This window comes from Staurois parvus, unplaced genomic scaffold, assembly GCF_062004578.1.
Source record: "Staurois parvus isolate SC_StPar_1 unplaced genomic scaffold, SC_StPar_1.0 ptg000444l, whole genome shotgun sequence".
In the NCBI taxonomy this organism is placed as follows: Eukaryota; Metazoa; Chordata; class Amphibia; order Anura; family Ranidae; genus Staurois; species Staurois parvus.
In genome coordinates this window covers 709,232-730,126 of record NW_028318240.1, presented here as the reverse complement: position 1 = coordinate 730,126, position 20,895 = coordinate 709,232, and the positions used below count along the sequence as shown (strand labels likewise).

The 20,895-nt window shown below is 45.3% G+C and overlaps 1 protein-coding gene across 1 annotated transcript in view; it reads left to right on the top strand.

The window, feature by feature from the left end:
• LOC149453933 (venom factor-like) overlaps nt 1–20,895 on the top strand; it is a 374,515-nt gene that overhangs the window by 29,091 nt on the left and 324,529 nt on the right. The window contains exons 3-4 of the mRNA XM_089687988.1: nt 5,300–5,468; nt 12,906–12,976. Of these exons, the coding sequence (XP_089544114.1) occupies nt 5,300–5,468; nt 12,906–12,976 (240 nt within the window). The remainder of the gene's footprint in view (nt 1–5,299; nt 5,469–12,905; nt 12,977–20,895) is intronic.

The following is a 20,895-nucleotide window of genomic DNA, read 5'->3' as shown; positions in this document are numbered from 1 at the left end:
ATGGGCCCCTGTACCGCCTCCTCATGCTGCTCCTAGGTCCACAGTGTGTCATGCCATGTGCCACTTTCAGGTGTCCTCACACTCCTGCTGGATTCCATTTTGTCATAGGATGCTGGCAGATTACGGGCCTCACATTGCTGCGGCCAGGCCCCTAATGTGCCATGGGCCCCTGTACCGCCTCCTCACGCTGCTGCCAGGTCCACAGTGTCTCATGGGTCCCTGTACGGCCTCCCATTGCTGCTGTCTCCATCGCCACACTCTGCCATGTGCCACTTTCAGGTCTCCTCACACTCCTGCTGGGTTCCATTTTGTCATAGGATGCTGGCATATTACGTGCCTCCCATTGCTGCGGCCAGGCCCCTAATGTGCCATGGGCCCCTGTACCGCCTCCTCACGCTGCTGCCAGGTCCACAGTGTGTCATGGGTCCCTGTACCGCCTCCCATTGCTGCTGTCTCCATCGCCACACTCTGCCATGTGCCACTTTCAGGTCTCCTCACACTCCTGCTGGATTCCATTTTGTCATAGGATGCTGGCAGATTACGGGCCTCACATTGCTGCGGCCAGGCCCCTAATGTGCCATGGGCCCCTGTACCGCCTCCTCATGCTGCTGCCAGGTCCACAGTGTGTCATGCCATGTGCCACTTTCAGGTGTCCTCACACTGCTGCTGGGTTCCATTTTGTCATAGGATGCTGGCAGATTACGGGCCTCACATTGCTGCAGCCAGGCCCCTAATGTGCCATGGGCCCCTGTACCGCCTCCTCACGCTGCTGCCAGGTCCACAGTGTGTCATGGGTCCCTGTACGGCCTCCCATTGCTGCTGTCTCCATCGCCACACTCTGCCATGTGCCACTTTCAGGTCTCCTCACACTCCTGCTGGGTTCATTTTGTCATAGGATGCTGGCAGATTACGGGTGTCTCCCATTGCTGCGGCCAGGCCCCTAATGTGCCATGGGCCCCTGTACTGCCTCCTCACGCTGCTGCCAGGTCCACAGTGTGTCATGGGTCCCTGTACCGCCTCCCATTGCTGCTGTCTCCATCGCCACACTCTGCCATGTGCCACTTTCAGGTGTCCTCACACTGCTGCTGGGTTCCATTTTGTCATAGGATGCTGGCAGATTACGTGCCTCCCATTGCTGCGGCCAGGCCCCTAATCTGCCATGGGCCCCTGTACCGCCTCCTCACGCTGCTGCCAGGTCCACAGTGTGTCATGGGTCCCTGTACCGCCTCCCATTGCTGCTGTCTCCATCGCCACACTCTGCCATGTGCCACTTTCAGGTCTCCTCACACTCCTGCTGGATTCCATTTTGTCATAGGATGCTGGCAGATTACGGGTCTCACATTGCTGCTGCCAGGCCCCTAATCTGCCATGGGCCCCTGTACCGCCTCCTCACGCTGCTGCCAGGTCCACAGTGTCTCATGGGTCCCTGTACGGCCTCCCATTGCTGCTGTCTCCATCGCCACACTCTGCCATGTGCCACTTTCAGGTCTCCTCACACTGCTGGTGTGTTCCATTTTGTCATAGGGTGCTGGCAGATTACGGGCCTCCCATAGCTGCTGCCAGGCCCCTTATCTGCCATGGGCCCCTGTACCGCCTCCTCATGCTGCTGCCAGGTCCAGAGTGTGTCATGCCATGTGCCATTTTCAGGTGTCCTCACACTGCTGCTGGATTCCATTTTGTCATAGGGTGTTGGCAGATTACAGGCCTCACATTGCTGCGGCCAGGCCCCTAATCTGCCATGGGCCCCTGTACCGCCTCCTTACGCTGCTGCCAGGTCCACAGTGTCTCATGGGTCCCTGTACGGCCTCCCATTGCTGCTGTCTCCATCGCCACACTCTGCCATGTGCCACTTTCAGGTGTCCTCACACTGCTGCTGGGTTCCATTTTGTCATAGGGTGCTGGCAGATTACGGGCCTCACATTGCTGCGGCCAGGCCCCTAATCTGCCATGGGCCCCTGTACCGACTCCTCATGCTGTGACGTTGCAACAAGGTGGAATTCAACCCTACATATGTTAGACCGCCTTTACGAACAGCGAAAGGCCATCACCGATTTCCTGATGTTACAAGCGGATAAAGGTACTCCCCTGTGTAACTTAGATGTCAGCCATTGGCAGCTCATGCGTGACACCTGCCGCTTGCTCAGGCCCTTTGAGGAGGCCACGCTATTCGTGAGTCGGCAGGACTATGGGATGAACGACGTCATTCCTCTGTTGCACGTCCTGGAACAAATGCTGTTAACAATCGCTGGTCAGGGTGCGGTAGACGTGGCGCACAGATCTCAACGCCACATGACCCCTGTGGGGGCAGGACAGGAAGAAGAGGAGGAGGTAGAGGAGGACATTGGTGCTCAGGAATTATTGAGTGAAATGGGTGGTTTTTCCACTCAGCGGACAGGAGTGGAGGAGCAGGAGCATCTGGTAGAGGAGGAGGAGGAGGAGACAGAGGACCCAGACGCACCGTGGCAGTATGCTGTGGAGATGGAGGCAGGGAGTCCCTCGCATTCCTTGGCACAAATGGCCCATAGCATGCTCGGTTGCTTGCGTAGTGACAGCCGAATAATAACCATCAGACAGAGGGATGACTTTTGGCTGTCCACCTTGTTGGACCCTCGCTACCGTTCCAAAATGGTGGCCTTTTTCACACCTGCTGAGAGGGAGGCCAAAATAAAGTACTATAAAAACCACCTATGTAGTCAGTTGGTCTCTGCCTTTCTGCGTCCATCCTCAGACACTGTGGGCCCTGTGCGCTCGCATTCCGCTGCCATGGCAGCAGGGGAGGGGTGGGGTGGTAGGAGCAGTGGCAGCTCCACCAGCAGCGTGGGTCCCTGTACGGCCTCCCATTGCTGCTGTCTCCATCGCCACACTCTGCCATGTGCCACTTTCAGGTCTCCTCACACTGCTGGTGGGTTCCATTTTGTCATAGGGTGCTGTATGGCCTCCCATTGCTGCTGCCTCCACCGCCACACTGTGGCTCCACACTCTGGTTTTGGCCCCGAGACTGGCCAAATGAGTGACGTGTGCGGTGATTCTAAGATCGACGGCACTCATCTGCATGTCATACTGACTGACAGTATTATTTCTCTTCACCAGCAGACTCCAAGGGCATTTAAATTAAAGGTACAGTGTTCTGCACTAATATAAAGGCTCTCTGAAGCCTAGAAACACCCTTTTATAAGTTAAAATCGCAGCGAATATTTTCGACTCGAATCAAATTTTTTTCACAAATTCGCCGAATCAGTCTAATCAAATTTTTGATTACTTCGCTCATCTCTAGTGTTCATGTAAAGGGTAGGGTTATGGTGGGGTTTAGTGTTACAGAGAGGAGTGATATTATCGTAACGGAAGATTAGTGTTACATGAAGCTTTTGTGTAAGGGTTGGGTTTAAAAGAAGTGTTAGTATAAAGGTTGAGGTTTTGGTGGGTTTTTGTGTTAGAAGAAGGATTAATTTGAGGGTTACAGGGAACATTAGTGTTACAGAACAGGTTAATGTTAGGGTTGGGTTCTAGGAAAGATTAATGTTAGTGTAAAGTTTATGGTTTTGGTGGAGTTTAATATTACAAGGATTGATGTGAGGGCTACTGGGAAAATTAGTGTTACAGGAAGGGTTAAAGTAAGGGCTGGGATTACAGAGAAGGTTAGTTGGGGGTTAAAGGGGGGAGTTATTATAGGTTTTGGAGCTATGGGGAGGTTAGTGTGAGGGTTACAAAGAAAGCTAAGGCTAGTTGGGTAAATCGGGATTACAGGGAGTTAGTATTAAATTGGGGTTGTAGGGAGGGGTATTTCAAGTAGAGGGATCATTCTAAATGAGAAGAACTTAGAAAACATTTTTTTTTCATATGTGTGTATGCTGAATGAATAGAAGCAAAGTTCCAGCCCCTGCCGCCTTCCAAAAAAAAATAAAATAAAAGTCAGCAACTACAAATATTTTGGTTGCTGACTTTTGATAGTAAGACACTTACCTGTCCATGCATCCAGTGGTGTCCTCACCCTGAGCCGATTCTTCAATAGGCTGTCGGGTGCTGGCACTGACATCTTGACTAAGGGAAAATGGCAGTGAAGCCTCACGGCTTCACCGCCAGTTTCCTGCTGCGCTACTCTTTGTCACTCGGCTGCAGTCCTCTGGGACCTTGGAAGTGTCCCAGAGGGGTGCTGTGGCAAACTGATCCGGAAGTGGGAGTGGGTACCTATCAAAACCAGGTACCTGCTCCCCCCAAAAGGTGCCAAATGTGGTAGCAGAAGTGGGGGGTGGGAGGCAGAAAAGCAGAGCTTCCACTTTTGGGTGGAACTTCGCTTTAAGTTTTAATTTGTATATACATTTAACCTTGAGTTCAGGCCTACATATGCCTGGCTTCAAAGAGGAGCTGGAACCTTCTATCCTCCTAGGAAGGTGGTTTCTTAGCATTTATTTGGATGTGCAGGTCCCACGGAACTACACCCATGACCAGCTATACAACCAGCCATTTGAAGGTCTGAAAGATCAGTTAAGAGTTGATATAAACACACTGTGACAGTCAGTGCTGGGAAAAGGTCATCCAGTGCCCAGGGCAAAGATACCAAACTGCATTCATGATGTTCAGGTTTATGGGATCCTACAACCAGCAGTCACTCACTTATCAAAATCACTGTACAGCTCCGTTTTACCACTAGTCGTACGCTTGTGAATGGCTATCCACTCCTGGCTCTCTTTTGGACACTTATTCACTCGGTGGTGCGGGCTGTGCTTCCTCCCCCCAACCTCTTTCCTGCTAGTACAATTCCTGTGTGTCTGTGAACTTTACTGCCTGCTTGTTAATACAGGAGCACTGCACTGGCAGGAAGGAGGAGGGTAAGTGAGAACACAGCCCGTACCCTGTCCCAGCTCTCTCCTCCTCTCCTCTTTGCTCCCAGCACTGGGCTAACAGGAGTGGTGATTCCGTTGTCACTACTCCTGTCAGCTTTGTAACAGAAGGAAAGCACCCCCATTCATACAGTAAACCATTGCGCCCAGGGCAGCCGCCCCTCTCACCCACCCCTTTTCCCGGCCCTGGTGACAGTTATCATCTGTGGCATGCCTTGAATGTAACATATACTGCGCATGCACCAGTAAACAGATTGTAAATAAAAACAAAACAGAAAACCACAATGTTATGTTTAATGGAAGATCTAATAATATTTAAAAAAAAAAAAATTATTAAACATTTCTAAATAGAACTTTCTTTAAGAAATGGTTAAATCTGTGGGTAAGCCCAACTTTAAGATCTACAGCAAGAGTTTCATGTGATATTTGAGCTTAGAACAATGTTTTTTTTTCTTATCTAGATTTCGGGTAAAGATTTATTAAAAAACCCAAGGAAGAAACAATATGTATCTGTAGAAGTGAAGTCCAACAATCCACCATGCAAAGTGGAGAAATTTCTTCTTCTGATCTTTCACAGTGGATACATCTTCCTACAGACAGACAAACCCATCTACACCCCGGAGACAAAAGGTACTTGTCTGTATAATGTAGCAGCAAAATTAAGAAATGATACTATTGTTGACTTTAGAAAGACTTCTATCACTCCACCTCCCTGGTCAAATGATAAAATATCAGCCACAGAATAAGTGCATTGTTATCAACCAGCTGGCCAACTCATCGATATAAATGTGACCATTTGTGGACAACTGGGCATGCATAGCATATCCAGAAGAACTTAGTAGAAGTACAAATATCATGCGTTGTAGGCCTTATCCTGCTTCATTTCTGCAGCTCCCTTCCCCCCATGGGAGTTACTGTGTAAATACAGTAGCTGTATAAGCTTCTGCTGTAAAAAAAAATGACCTACTGACCAGGTGTGGACTGACAACTCATGGGGCCCCCGGGCAATGAAAGATCATGGGGCCCCTGTGTCCTTGCCCAAACTCAAAAAAGCCTATGAAAAAAAGGTACCAGGGGCATCTCATGGTGCCCCCTACTGACCCTGGGCCCTCGGGCAGTGCCCGAGTTTCCAAATGGTCAGTCCGCCCCTGCTTCTGACACAATGTTCATAAACACTATCCCACCTGGAACAAGTATAGAAATAAGGGATTCTGACACTCATTTACTGAATGCTTATTCTGGGTCTGCAACTCAAAAACAAAACACAACCAGACACTGCCAGAAAACTAGCATTTTCAGAAAGGGGCTAGCAATGGCAATCCCAACACTTTTCTCATGACAGAGTCACCTGAAAGCTCCAAATGATTTCACTTTCAGTTTAAAGTGGTTCTAAAGGCTTAAGATTTTTTACCTTCATGAATTCTATGCATGAAGGTAAAAAACCTTCTGCGTGCAGCATCCCCCGAGCCCCTTTAACCTCCCTAGTGGTCTGATTATGTCAATATTTCTGTGCTCAAAGCGGTACATTTTTTGCATGGAAATATGTTGTTTTTTTATTGTAGGCCTGTAATTTTTAGGAATAACTCACTGAAATCTGTCCGAACAAGAGTCTAGTAAACATCCCGGGTATGATAAAATTTGAAACCCGAAATCATAAATTATAATTTAATAAATATTCATAAAAAATAATAATATAATAATAATAAATTTAATTCAATAATATAATCAAACCAAAAACACTGAAATTTGAAATATAGCGCCAAGTTCACACATCACTGAGCAAAGTCGCAGAATTGTTTTCAGTGTCTGATGACGAATTTCCCCCACGAATCATTATCACTCAATTCTGCAAGTGGTTCTGATTTACTATCGCTGTTCTCTAGCCGGTCTAAAACCGCTTTTGACCTAAAGGGACGCTTTTTGGACGCCATGGATGTTTCTCAGTTTCCAGGCAGAAAGATCAGTAAAAATGCAGGCAGGGCGCCGGACAAAGCACTCGGGACAAAATGTATGTGAAATGGTTTGATACAGGAATGTTATACTGTGTGATTTTTGTATTTAGTGAATGTCACTTTTTGCCATTTTTAAATTTCCCGCCGATTCCGTCCCCTGTACGGCTTGACGTCGCAGGGGACGGAACCCAGAAGACAGATGCCGGCATCGGCCGGAGGAGATGGCCCGGGACGCTGCAGGGGGGACATTGCGGGAGCGCAGGACAAGGTAAGAGAAGAACAGATCCCGGAGCAACGCTGCAGTGTATTCCCGAGTGTAGCTCGGGGTTACCGCTTGTGGTGCTGAAACTATTCCCAAAGCTACACTCAGGAATACCACCAGGGGAGTTAATACTCACCTAAGCCACCTCTCGATCCAGCGATGTGTACTGGAATCTCGGCTATACCGGGACTCCCTCTTCTCACTGGCTGAGACCAGAAGCAGGAGCCATTGACTCCCACTGCTGTCAATCACAGCCAGTGAGCCAATGAGAAAAGAGAGGGGGTGGGGCCGAACCACAGCTCCGTGTGTGAATGGACACACAGAGCAGCAGGTGCCCCCATAGCAAGCTGCTAGCTGTGGGGGCATCCGACAGGAGGGATGGGCCAGGAGAGCCTGCGGGGGACCCGAGAAGTGGAGGATGCAGCTTGCTTTGTGTAAAACCATTACACACAGCAGGTAAGTATAGAATTTTTGCTATTTTATCTTAAAAAACAAATAAGCCTTTAGAATAATTTTAAATCAGCTAAGTACATTCCAGGTGCATCTACAGTATACAAAGACAAGCAAAGAGTCTCACAGTTTGCTTTCTTTAGAAAGTAGAAAAAAGCCTGTCCCCTGCCAGCATGCTGCAGAGGGGGGACCTCTGTGTGGAAGCAGTGGTCTCTCTGCAGAGGTCCAAAATGCGCCCTGCTGAATCAGAGCTAGAGATTTACACTTAGAAAAGCTCCTGCTCCCTGTTGGTTGGACGGCTATTCACTTTAGGCTCAAGTCACACAAACCCTAACACAAGAATAAGAATCTTTATTTTTACTTGCGTGAATGTAGTTTTCAAATATGATTCACCTCGGTTGAAAATAACTGTCACGTTTTTTAAAAATAAGGATCTGTTTTTAGCTATGTGATTGTAATTTTTAAGTATGATTCAATTCGGCTCTAAATATCTGTCACTTTTTTATAACAAGGATCTTCTAGGGCAGTGGTCTCCAAACTGCGGCCTGGGGGCCGGATGTGTCCCTTTGCCTGAGTTTATCTGGCCCTTGGGGCATTATTCCACCAACAGTCACCAATGATGGAGCACCATTCCGCCTACTGACACCGTCAATAGGGTATTATACTTCTCACTGGTATCAACAACGGAGCACTATTCCTCTCTTTAAAATCAATGATGGGGCACTGATACTGAGCATTCTCTACTCCCACTGGCTACAGTCCGGCCCCCCTAAAGTCTGAGGGACAGTAAACTGGCCCTTTGCGTAGAAAGTTTGGAGACAACTGTTCTAGGGGTTGACTTTTCGTCTTGGGCCCATTATGTTACTGTAAGTAATTGTTTTTTGAAACGTAAATAGAGATGAGCGAATCGAACATGACGAAATGGAATTCGTTCCGAAGATTTGGAGAAATTCGATTTGCGACGAATCCGAAGATTAGCAAACTTCGGATGCACGAATCGAATTTTCCCAAAAATGGCGGCGACATGTGTGGCGACGGAGCGGGGATCTCTGGGAAGGCGCGCAGACAAGGCACGCTGACCCATAATGCATTCATTCATGACATGTGATCGCATTAGCCAATCAGCAGCCAGCACTGTGTAATGGTGGAGCTATAAATCGCGGCCATCTTAGAATTCTCCATTAGCCTCCGGTCATTCAAGAGAGACAGACCTGTGTGTATTAAGGGACAGAGTTAGGGCCACAGAGACTTTAGGGCCACAGAATCGTTACTCAGGGCCACAGAATCGTTACTCAGGGACACAGAATCGTTACTCAGGGACACAGAATCGTTACTCAGGGACACAGAATCGTTACTTAGGGCCACAGCTATCAAAGAATCGAAAATTTAAAGTGACATACACCCTTTTTTTTTTTGGTGGCTGTCGTGCACAGTTGGTGCTGCAGTTTGCCGATTGTGCAAAATAAACTGACTTTCTGCTTCACAACCACTATTGTACGTTCAAAGAGTTAAATCCATTTACATGCCGGCTGGCGGTAATATTTTTTGGGTGATTAGTGCATTCCAGTGACACAAACGTACAGTTTCCAGCCAACGGCAAGCTGCAATTGACCGATTGTGTACAATAAACTGACTTTCTGCTTCACAACCACTATTGTACGTTCAAAGAGTTAGATCCATTTACACGCCGGGTGGCGGTAATATTTTTTGGGTGATTAGTGCATTCCAGTGACACAAACGTATAGTTTCCAGCCAACGGCAAGCTGCAATTGACCGATTGTGCTAAATAAACTGACTTTCTGCTTCACAACCACTATTGTACGTTCAAAGAGTTAAATCCATTTACACGCCGGCTGGCGGTAATATTTTTTGGGTGATTAGTGCATTCCAGTGACAGAAACGTACAGTTTCCAGCCAACGGCAAGCTGCAATTGACCGATTGTGTACAATAAACTGACTTTCTGCTTCACAACCACTATTGTACGTTCAAAGAGTTAGATCCATTTACACGCCGGGTGGCGGTAATATTTTTTGGGTGATTAGTGCATTCCAGTGACAGAAACGTACAGTTTCCAGCCAACGGCAAGCTGCAATTGACCGATTGTGTACAATAAACTGACTTTCTGCTTCACAACCACCATTGTACGTTCAAAGAGTTAGATCCATTTACACGCCGGGTGGCGGTAATATTTTTTGGGTGATTAGTGCATTCCAGTGACATAAACGTACAGTTTCCAGCCAACGGCAAGCTGCAATTGACCGATTGTGCTAAATAAACTGACTTTCTGCTTCACAACCACTATTGTACGTTCAAAGAGTTAGATCCATTTACACGCCGGGTGGCGGTAATATTTTTTGGGTGATTAGTGCATTCCAGTGACATAAACGTACAGTTTCCAGCCAACGGCAAGCTGCAATTGACCGATTGTGCTAAATAAACTGACTTTCTGCTTCACAACCACTATTGTACGTTCAAAGAGTTAAATCCATTTACACGCCGGCTGGCGGTAATATTTTTTGGGTGATTAGTGCATTCCAGTGACAGAAACGTACAGTTTCCAGCCAACGGCAAGCTGCAATTGACCGATTGTGTACAATAAACTGACTTTCTGCTTCACAACCACCATTGTACGTTCAAAGAGTTAGATCCATTTACACGCCGGGTGGCGGTAATATTTTTTGGGTGATTAGTGCATTCCAGTGACATAAATGTACAGTTTCCAGCCAACGGCAAGCTGCAATTGACCGATTGTGCTAAATAAACTGACTTTCTGCTTCACAACCACTATTGTACGTTCAAAGAGTTAAATCCATTTACACGCCGGCTGGCGGTAATATTTTTTGGGTGATTAGTGCATTCCAGTGACAGAAACGTACAGTTTCCAGCCAACGGCAAGCTGCAATTGACCGATTGTGTACAATAAACTGACTTTCTGCTTCACAACCACTATTGTACGTTCAAAGAGTTAAATCCATCCAGCACTGACACTGGTGCCCTTCCGTCAACATGCCTTTAAGTTTCAGTTTTCAACCATATTCCCCACAGAAGCCAAACTCTTGGGTATCCCAGAAGATGCTCAGCGGGTCAGGGCAATAAAGCTCCCGGTTCGCAGGTTGTTCCGTCTTATGGATGGAAGTATGACGGTATATGATCTTCTTCGCACCCACGGCATTACCTCATAAAATTTCTGCATTGCATCTGCAATCACAACGCTGACTTCCCGGATCGCCACTCAGCCATTGGACTCTTGATAGTCGTCTCCCCACACTGCTGCTGGGGGGACTTTTTAACCTAGGCCTGTGTATGGCCTTCAATTGAAGCTGCTTCCGCTCCGCCACTCTGCCATTGGACTCTTGATAGTCGTCTCCCCACGCTGCTGCTGGGGGGACTTTTTAACATAGGCCTCTGTATGGCCTTTAATTGAAGCTGCTTACGCTCCGCCACTCTGCCATGGGCCTCTTGGGTATCCCAGAAGCTGCTCAGCGGGTCAGGGCAATAAAGCTCCCGGTTCGCAGGTTGTTCCGTCTTATGGATGGAAGTACGACGGTATATGATCTTCTTCGCACCCACGGCATTACTTCGTAGAATTTCTGCATTGCATCTGCAATCACAACGCTGACTTCCCAGATCGCCACTCAGCCATTGGACTCTTGATAGTCGTCTCCCCACACTGCTGCTGGGGGGACTTTTTAACCTAGGCCTGTGTATGGCCTTCAATTGAAGCTGCTTCTGCTCCGCCACTCTGCCATTGGACTCTTGATAGTCGTCTCCCCACACTGCTGCTGGGGGGACTTTTTAACATAGGCCCCTGTATGGCCTTCAATTTAAGCTGCTTACGCTTCGCCACTCTGCCATGGGCCCCTGTACCGCCTCCTCTTGCTGCTGCCAGGTCCAGAGTGTGTCATGGGTCCCTGTACGGACTCCCATTGCTGCTGACTTCATCGCCAGACTCTGCCATGTGCCACTTTCAGGTCTCCTTACACTGTTGGTGGGTTCCATTTTGTGATAGGGTGCTGTATGGCCTTCCATTGCTGCTGCCTCCACCCTGCGCCACGTGCCTCTGTCGTCTGCTCACGCTGCTGACGGCTTCCGCTTTTTAACCGAGGCCTGTGTTTGGCTTCCGAATACTGCTGCATCCACCGCCACCCTGCGCCATGTGTCTCTGTCGTCTGCTCACGCTGCTGACGGCTTCCGCTTTTTAACCTAGGCCTGTGTATGGCTTCAGAATAATGCTGCCTACACCGCCACCCTGCGCCATGTGCCTCTGTCGTCTGCTCACGCTGCTGCCAGGTCCATACTGATTCATGGCCCCCTGTACCGGCTCCTCATGAACGTGGTTCAGCGGGTTTGCATCACTTAACGGCAAATCGTTGACAAACGCTGGGACGTTCAGTGTTGTGCGCATTAAGCCAGACACCAAAGGGCAGCACAGACCTGTTATTACTCGCTCAAGCATGGCTGAACAAAACCAGTCTCTACCACAAATTGGACCCAGACCTGCCCAGGGTCTCGTAAGTAGATTGCACGGAGGAGTAGAGTTCGTTATTGGAATTAACTGTGAGGGACTTTTAAACCTAGGCCTGTGTATGGCCTTCAATTGAAGCTGCTGCTGATAGTCGTCTCCCCACGCTGCTGCTGGGGGGACTTTTTAACATAGGCCTCTGTATGGCCTTCAATTTTAGCTGCTTACGCTCCGCCACTCTGCCATGGGCCCCTGTACCACCTCCTCATGCTGCTGCCAGGCCCGTAATCTGCCATGGGCCCCCGTACCGACTCCTCATGCTGCTGCCAGGCCTGTAATCTGTCATGGGCCCCTGTACCGCCTCCTCATGCTGCTGCCAGGTCCAGAGTGTTCATGGGTCCCTGTACGGCCTCCCATTGCTGCTGTCTCCATCGCCACACTCTGCCATGTGCCACTTTCAGGTCTCCTCACACTGCTGGTGGGTTCCATTTTGTCATAGGGTGCTGTATGGCCTCCCATTGCTGCTGCCTCCACCGCCACACTGTGGCTCCACACTCTGGTTTTGGCCCCGTGACTGCCCAAATGAGTGAAGTGTGCGGTGATTCTAAGATCGACGGCACTCATCTGCATGTCATACTGACTGACAGTATTATTTCTCTTCCCCAGCAGACTCCAAGGGCATTTAAATTAAAGGTACAGTGTTCTGCACTAATATAAAGGCTCTCTGAAGCCTAGAAACACCCTTTTATAAGTTAAATTCGCAGCGAATATATTCGGCTCGAATCGAATTTATTCCGCGAATTCGGCAAATCAGCCGAACCGAATTTTTGAATAATTCGCTCATCTCCAATTGTAAACAGTAATGATGGAAATACAGAAAACCATGTTTGTCACATTCCAGAAATATGACTGTGTTGTGGTCTCTCATCTGTTCCTCTAGTTAAATGTAGACTTTTTCCTGTAAATTTCGACATGCAGCCTACAAGCAAGACAGTGCGAGTAGAGTTCTGGGTAAGTACAATGTATCTGCTGTTCTCCCATTGAGAGTCCCCTTGATGGCCACTGAGACAGTCTTATTGGGGGGGGGGAGGGCGGGGGAAAAGTGCATGGTGGGTCTTCCCATGTCATCAGGATACGTCAAGTGTGATGATATCAGAGGGGAGCACAGAAGAGGGTTTCTTGGCTAACTAAGAATGTATTATGTGTTGTCTGCTCTTAAACAAAACTTTACTCTTTTCAAGACCTCATTTAGGCCTGGTTCACACTAGTGCAATGTGATTGTGATCCAATTTGAGGTGCAATTATCTATGTATGTGTAACTTTTTAGCAATTTTGAGGTGATTTTATGGCTACTACTTTTTCTTCTACTACTACTACACCAACTACTACTTTTACTACTACCACTTCTACTATGACTACTACTACCACTTCTACTATGACGACTGCTACTACTACAACTACTACTACTTCTACTACCACTTATACTATGACTACTACTACCACTTCTACTACTACGACGACGACCGCTACTACTACTACTTCTACCACTTCTGCTATGATTACTACTACCACTTCTACTACGACGACTGCTACTACTACAACTACTTCTACTAACTACAACAAAACTGCTACTTCTACTACTGCTACTTCTATTGCAGCTACTACTACCACTTCTACTACTACTACCACAACAATTAATACTACTACGATTACTACTTCTACAACTACTACTAATACTCTTTCTACTACTACTGCTACTACTTCTATTACTCCTAAAACTACTACTACTATGACTACTTCTACTACTATTACTACAATTATTACTGTTTCTATTGCTACTACTACTACTTCTTCTACAACTACTACTACCTCTACTACTACTACAACTATGACAACTTCTACTACTACAACTACTACTGCTACTTCTACTACAAATACTACTACTACTTCTACTACGATGACTACTACTACTACCATAATTAATACTACTACTACAATTAATACTACTTTTACTACTACTACAATTATTACTGCTACTACTACTTCTACTAATACAACTACTACTACTATGATTACTACTTCCACGACAACTACTGCTACTAATACTCTTTCTGCTACTACTACTTCTATTACTCTTAAAATTACTACTACAACTACTTCTACAACTATTACTACAGTTATTACTGCTTCTACTGGTACTACTTCTTCTTCTACTATTACTACTACTACTATGACTGCTACAACCTCTACTACTACTACAACTATGATAACTTCTACTACTACTACTTTTCAAGGACTAAGGATTCACCTGGGAGGAGACATGAGTGTTATTATAACATGAAATTGCTTTCCAAATCGCATGTACACAAGATTTCTGTGCATTTCCATTGAAGTCTATGGGGCCTATAGTGCACTGGAATGGCACTGAAGTAGTACAGAAACCTTTTCCAAAATCTCCCCGTGCTCAAACACATTGATGTGAATGGCTAACATTTAAAATAATGTGATGTAATGTGTTTTGTGATTTTTTTGTGATTCAAGCTACACATTAATTCTCACTAATGTGAACCAAGCCTTACACATTTGCAGTTGGAGGAAGGTAGAATAATGTGGTTCAGCCACATTTTTACTGGCCCCCTGCTGCTCCCTCTGCAAAGGCAGAGGATGGTGGTGTACACATGCCATGGCCATCATGCAAACCATTGTGGTGCAGCACTAGATAACATTGAAGAGCATACTTATTTCCTATGATAGTCACTAGATGATGCCGAGGAGCATACTTATTTCCTATGATAGTCACTAGATGATGCCGAGGAGCATACTTATTTCCTATGACAGACACTAGATGATGCCGAGGAGCATACTTATTTCCTATGAAAGACACTAGATGATGCAGAGGAGCATACTTATTTCCTATGATAGTCACTAGATGATGCAGAGGAGCATACTTATTTCCTATGAAAGTCACTAGATGATGCAGAGGAGCATACTTATTTCCTATGATAGTCACTAGATGATGCAGAGGAGCATACTTATTTCCTATGATAGTCACTAGTTAATGCAGAGGAGTGTACATATTTCTTATGATAGACACCAGATGATGCAGAGGAGCATACTTATTTCCTATGATAGTCACTAGTTAATGCAGAGGAGTGTACATATTTCTTATGATAGACACTAGATTATGATGAGGAACATGCTTCTTTCCTATGATAGTCACTAGTTGATGCTGAGGAGTGTACGTATTTCTTATGATAATCACTAGATGATGTTGAGGACTATACTCATTTCCTAAAATAGTCACTAGATGACACTGAGGACCATACTTATTTCCTGAAATAGTCACTGCTGTGGCAGGCGCAGCACCATGTAGTGCCTTGTGCGCTGTGGCATTAGAAAAATTATGCAATTGCTGTTTCTTTGTTTGATTAGACTGACTTTACTCTGTAATTCCTCCAATGCCATTCTATGGATGCAGTAGGTTTAAAGAGCACACCGAATACTTTAGTTAACTTCTTTAATAACTTCAATCTTCTTCATATAACTGCTTACAATGGCTTGTTTCGTTTATCTTACAGTGGCTTATTTCTTTCGTATTACAGTGGTTTATATCGGTGGAACTACAAGTAAACACATACAACAGATTTTACACACAGCTCTACCTGCACTGTTAAACAAAAGGGGAACACACAAGTGCATTAAATACCTATTTGGCCTTCTCTGCTTCCATAGAGCTTCACTGACTGGAACTTTGTTTCCTCTTCTGTCTGATGAGCAAGTGACTCTAGAACAATCTAGCAGGGAGTTTTACACAGGCACAAATGTGAAACTGGCTGGGATTGGTTAAGGCTCTGTACAGTGTGAGGATAGCTGTGATTGGCTCACCTATGTACTAACTCTTAAAGGAATATTTTCCTTTTCTGCTTCTGCTAACACAATGAATATATAAATGTCATATAACATTCAAAGACATAAATTACAGCAATGATTCTGCTTTTGGCTTTAACATATGCACATATATACTGTACTGAGGTTATTGGCAGGTTTGGTATACACATATGTGTGAACCATATCAGCAACCTAGGACTGGTCTTAGCTGGCTAGCTACACTCCCACCAAAATTACCTATAATTCTATGTTGGTCAGATCTAAGTTCTCTGACAGTACCTCTAATGGCTATGAAACATCTTAAGGCGTTGATAAACGCATCGGTTGACATATCTTCCAACATTTCCAGGTGAATTGCTCTGGAGCTTAGACACGTAAATATCAGTCCATATCTCTTATACTCCTTGCGGTTTTGTTTGGTGATAAGTGGGCCGAAGCAATCCATTCCGCTATAAAGAAATGGTGGTGATGGGTTTACACGATCAGCTGGTAGATCAGCCATTCTTTGTTCTTCTGTAGGTCTACGTGCCTTTCTACAGATTACACATTTACGTATGTACTTCGCTATAACTTTGCTTCCTTTCACTATCCAGTAACCACCTTCTCTTAAACAGCTTTGAGTAAAGTTTCTTCCTTGATGCAAGGATTTGTTGTGGCAGTGATTGATAATCAATCTTGTGAAGGTAGAATTTTTGGGTAGAATTGCTGGATGCTTAACTATGTTAGGTAGCGACGCATTTTCCAGCCTCCCTCCCACCTTCAGTATACCATCCTGCAGAATAAGATTAAGCTTGTACAATGGGTGGTTGTTTGGAAGTCTCTTCTTGACTAAGTCTCTTTAATTCTTCACTGTAGAATCTTTGATGAATGAGTCTTATAACCGTTTCTTCAGCTTTCACGCTTTCCTCTACATTCAACGATTCTTTCTTTCTGATTCCTTTTGCTAAGCGTTGAATTCGAGTTACAATGTTTATGACTGTATTCCACTTTGAACATCTGGCTAGTCGTTCAAGTATGTCATCTTGACACTTGGCGGCAGTGCTCAATGTTTGAACTACCTTTACTTCTGGATCACCCATAGACAGTTCTGAATAACCTTCACTGGGTATGATTTCCCTTTCCCAAAGGAACTCTGGACCGGTGAACCAGTTTGAATGCTTCAATTCTATTACATTTAGGCCTCTTGAAGCATGATCTGCCGGGTTTTGCTTTGTGTCAACATAGTGCCAATGTTCTGGATTCGTTGTTTTTCGAATTTTTTGAACTCTGTTAGCGACAAAGGTGTGGAATCTTCGAGCTTCATTGTTTATGTAACCTAGGACAACTTGTGAGTCTGTCCAAAAATGTTCTTCATCTATTTTCAATTCCAATTCTCCTTTCAGAAACTGACTTACTGATGCTGAAATGACGGCTGCCGTTAGTTCGAGTCTTGGTATTGTCTGAATATTGTTGGGTGTGACTCTGGCCTTTCCCATAACCAGGGCACAGTGTATCTTTCCTTCTCCTATTACTCTGATGTAGGAGCACTGACCATAACCATGACTACTGGCATCTGAAAAGTGATGAAGTTCTATTTTCTTGTACTTTCCAAAATCAGGAGGTACAAAACATCTGGGTATCTGAATTTCTTTAAAATTTTGCAAGTCTCTTATCCAACTCTCCCACCTTGGCCTCAAGCCTGCAGGTATGGGTTCGTCCCATCCCAACTTCTGTCTGCATAATTCTTGCAGTATTTCTTTTGCTCTGAGGATTACTGGTGCCAAGAATCCCAACGGATCATATATTGAGGCTACTGCAGAAAGAATGGTACGTCTAGTTGGAACTTTCTCTTCCATGGATATTTCAAAGAAAAAATTGTCGTTTTCTACATTCCATCCCAATCCGAGTACATTCTGAACTGGAAGAGGATCATAGTTAAGATCCACATTCTTTATTGTTGATGTACGTTTGGAGTCACTGATGGATTCTAGTACCTCTCTGTCGTTTGAGATGAATTTGTGAAGACGCAGGTTTCCCTTTGCGCATAACTCTTGGCTCTCTCTCACCAATTGAATTGCCGATTCTGAGGATTCTAGGCTTATAAGACCATCATCTACATAAAAGTTTTCCTCAAAAAATTTGCTGCTGATGGACAATCCTTTTCATTCTGATTGGCCAGATACTTCATACCATAATTAGCACAACCTGGGGATGATGCTGCTCCAAACAAGTGTACTTTCATCCTGTATTCCACTGGCTCTGTATCTGTATCTCCGTCTTCCCACCATAGGAAGTCTCTATCTTCTTCCTTCACATGAAATTGGTGGAACATCTTTTCAACATCGCACATGACTGCTATGGGATACTTTCTGAATCTACAGAGTACTCCAGGTAAAGTGTTTGTAAGATCTGGTCCCTTTAGTAGATGATCGTTCAATGCAACATCATTGTACCTTGCTGAGCAATCAAAAACTACTCTGATCTTATCCGGTTTCTTTGGGTGATAGACACCTTGATGTGGGATGTACCACACTTCTCCATTTTTAGGCTGACCATCAACTTTCTCTGTGTGTCCTTCTTTGAGGATTTCTTTTATGAATTTAAAATAATCGTCTTTGAGTTTGGGATCTCTTCCCATCTTTTTCTTTAAGCTTTTCAATCTTGCCAGGGCAAGATCTCAGTTATTTGGCAGATGAGGTCGTTCTTTAAAAGGTAGGGGCATTTCAAGATGACCTTGTTGATTTTGCTGAATATTATCTTCTAGAGCTTGTACAAACTTTATGTCCTCTTGGGATATGCTCTTTTCATTAGAACTTACGTCTGCAAAGTCGGATTCTAGGATTTTGAGTACTATCGCTGGACTTGTAGTTGGTAACTCTTGGACAGATATTCTATGACACAATCCTCTCAACTGTCCTGAATCTGCAGTCTGTCGTTTTCCTCCAACACCCCATCCTAGATCAGTTTGGACTGCGTAGGGTTCACCCTTTCCTCCTGCGATTATCTTTCGTGGCACCAACGCCTCGGGACAGTCGTAGCCTATCAACAGTCCAACACCAAATTCCTTCAGCGGGGACATTTCATGAGATATGACAAATAGGTGTTCCCATTTGTTGGCTGTTTCACAGGTAGGTATGCGATCTCGATCCAGAGGTATGTCGTCTTTTGTATAAGCTAGAGGTAGATCTAATATGCAGTTTGAGTGGAGTCCTCTAACTCTGTCCTTTGACTCTTTGACTGTTCACCAATGTGTCTCTTCACGTCATTGTGGTGAGTTTGAGCTTCACTGGTTCTGTGGCCACTTGTAATTTCTTGATCAATGAAGGTGACGTCACTCTGGGCATCCAGTAGCGCATAGGCGTATACCTTCTTGCTCTTCCTTTTAGGATTTGAAATACACACTGGTACAACCATTGACGTGCCATTGATTTCTCTTTCTCTCACTCTGCAAGAGAATACTGTTGCTTTATTTTCTTCCTCAGTGTCCTTGGGCATTAAGGATTTCTCTTTCTTTGGACATTCTTCATGTAGTGGTGTAGGATGGCGTCCTTTACAAACGCTGCAAGTGGCCTTTTTCTTGCATTCTTTAGTAATATGGCCTTTTTTTAAGCATCCAAAACACAGCTGATTATCAAGCACAAACTTCTTCTTTTCATCTGGAGACCTTTCCTTCAATCGTTGGCACTTATGTATGGAGTGATTCTCTTCACAGAACATACACTTGAAGGTAGTCTGAAGACTTGTCGGTTCTGACTCTTTACTGATCCCAGTAGTGACGTTGAACCTGCTCTCATGGGCATCTGGACCTTTAGTAGCTGTGTTGGTTGCAAAGCTAGTTGCTCTTGCGCGTCTTATCTCTCTTGTAGGCCTTTCTTCTAAGGGTTTTAAGACATAAGATGCTGTTACTGGATTACACGCTATTCGTGCTTCCTCATTGACAAATTCAGAGAACTCTTTGAAACTTGGGAAGTTTTTGCCGTGATCTAACTGTTCAGTCACATAGCGATTCCATCTAGAAGCCACTTGTTCTGGTAACTTGGCTAGCATCCTGTGGTTTTCTAGATAGTCGTTCAATAATTCTAGTCCTTGAACATGTGGGATAGCGTTGCTGCATGCTTGCAGGAAGTCGCCATACTCTTAGAGCTTGAAGAGTTCTTTAGGACCTATTTTAGGCCAGTTTATCAACTTCTCTCTGAAAGCTCTTTGCACTAAGAAGGGATGACCATATCTTGCATTTAATTTTTCCCAAGCTTGCTTGTAGGCTTCTTCATCATTCGTATAGAAGTTACCTTCAAGAAGCTTTTTTGCTTCTCTGCCAGTATACCGCTGGAGGTAGAATAACTTGTCCACTGGACGGGAGCAGTGATGTTCAATGATCATTTCAAAACTTGCCTTCCATTCTATAAACTTCAGTACGTCTCCGGAGAATACAGTAGGGGCCGGAACAGGAAGTCTAGTGAGAAATATTCTCTGAGGTTTCGTCGGGTCAACAGTTGTAACATCCTCGTGACCACTGCCATGACATAAGGGAGTTGAATTATTTGATTCTCTTTTTCCACTTTGTTCTGAATCAGGTGAGTCTCTCTTCTTTTCTCTCTAAGCAGGGATGGAAGGACTATGACTTATTTTTTCACTACATGCTGAAGATTTTCATCCATTCTCCCAGGCATAAGGAAGAATGTAGGAGTCAGCTTCTCCACTTAGCACTGATTTGGATCTATGACTACCCTGATTCGTATCCTCTTCGTGCACTCTGAGTCTGGCTTCTAACTTCCTTCTGCCTTTCCATTTCGGCTTCCATTTTATAGCGCTGAGCTTCCATTTTATGGCGCTGAGCTTCCATTTTATGGCACTGAGCCTCCATTTCGGCTTCCATTTTATGGCGCTGAGCCTCCATTTCAGCCATCCGTAGACGCTGAGCCTCAATGGCAGATTCCATCTCAACCTCTGCTCTTTTGGCAGCGAGTTGTTCAACTAATTCCTTTCTTTTGCCTGACGTACTTGAGAACTCTGTTATGTGGCTGGCACTTCTGCTAGTGATGGAAGTCACACTTGAGATTGTG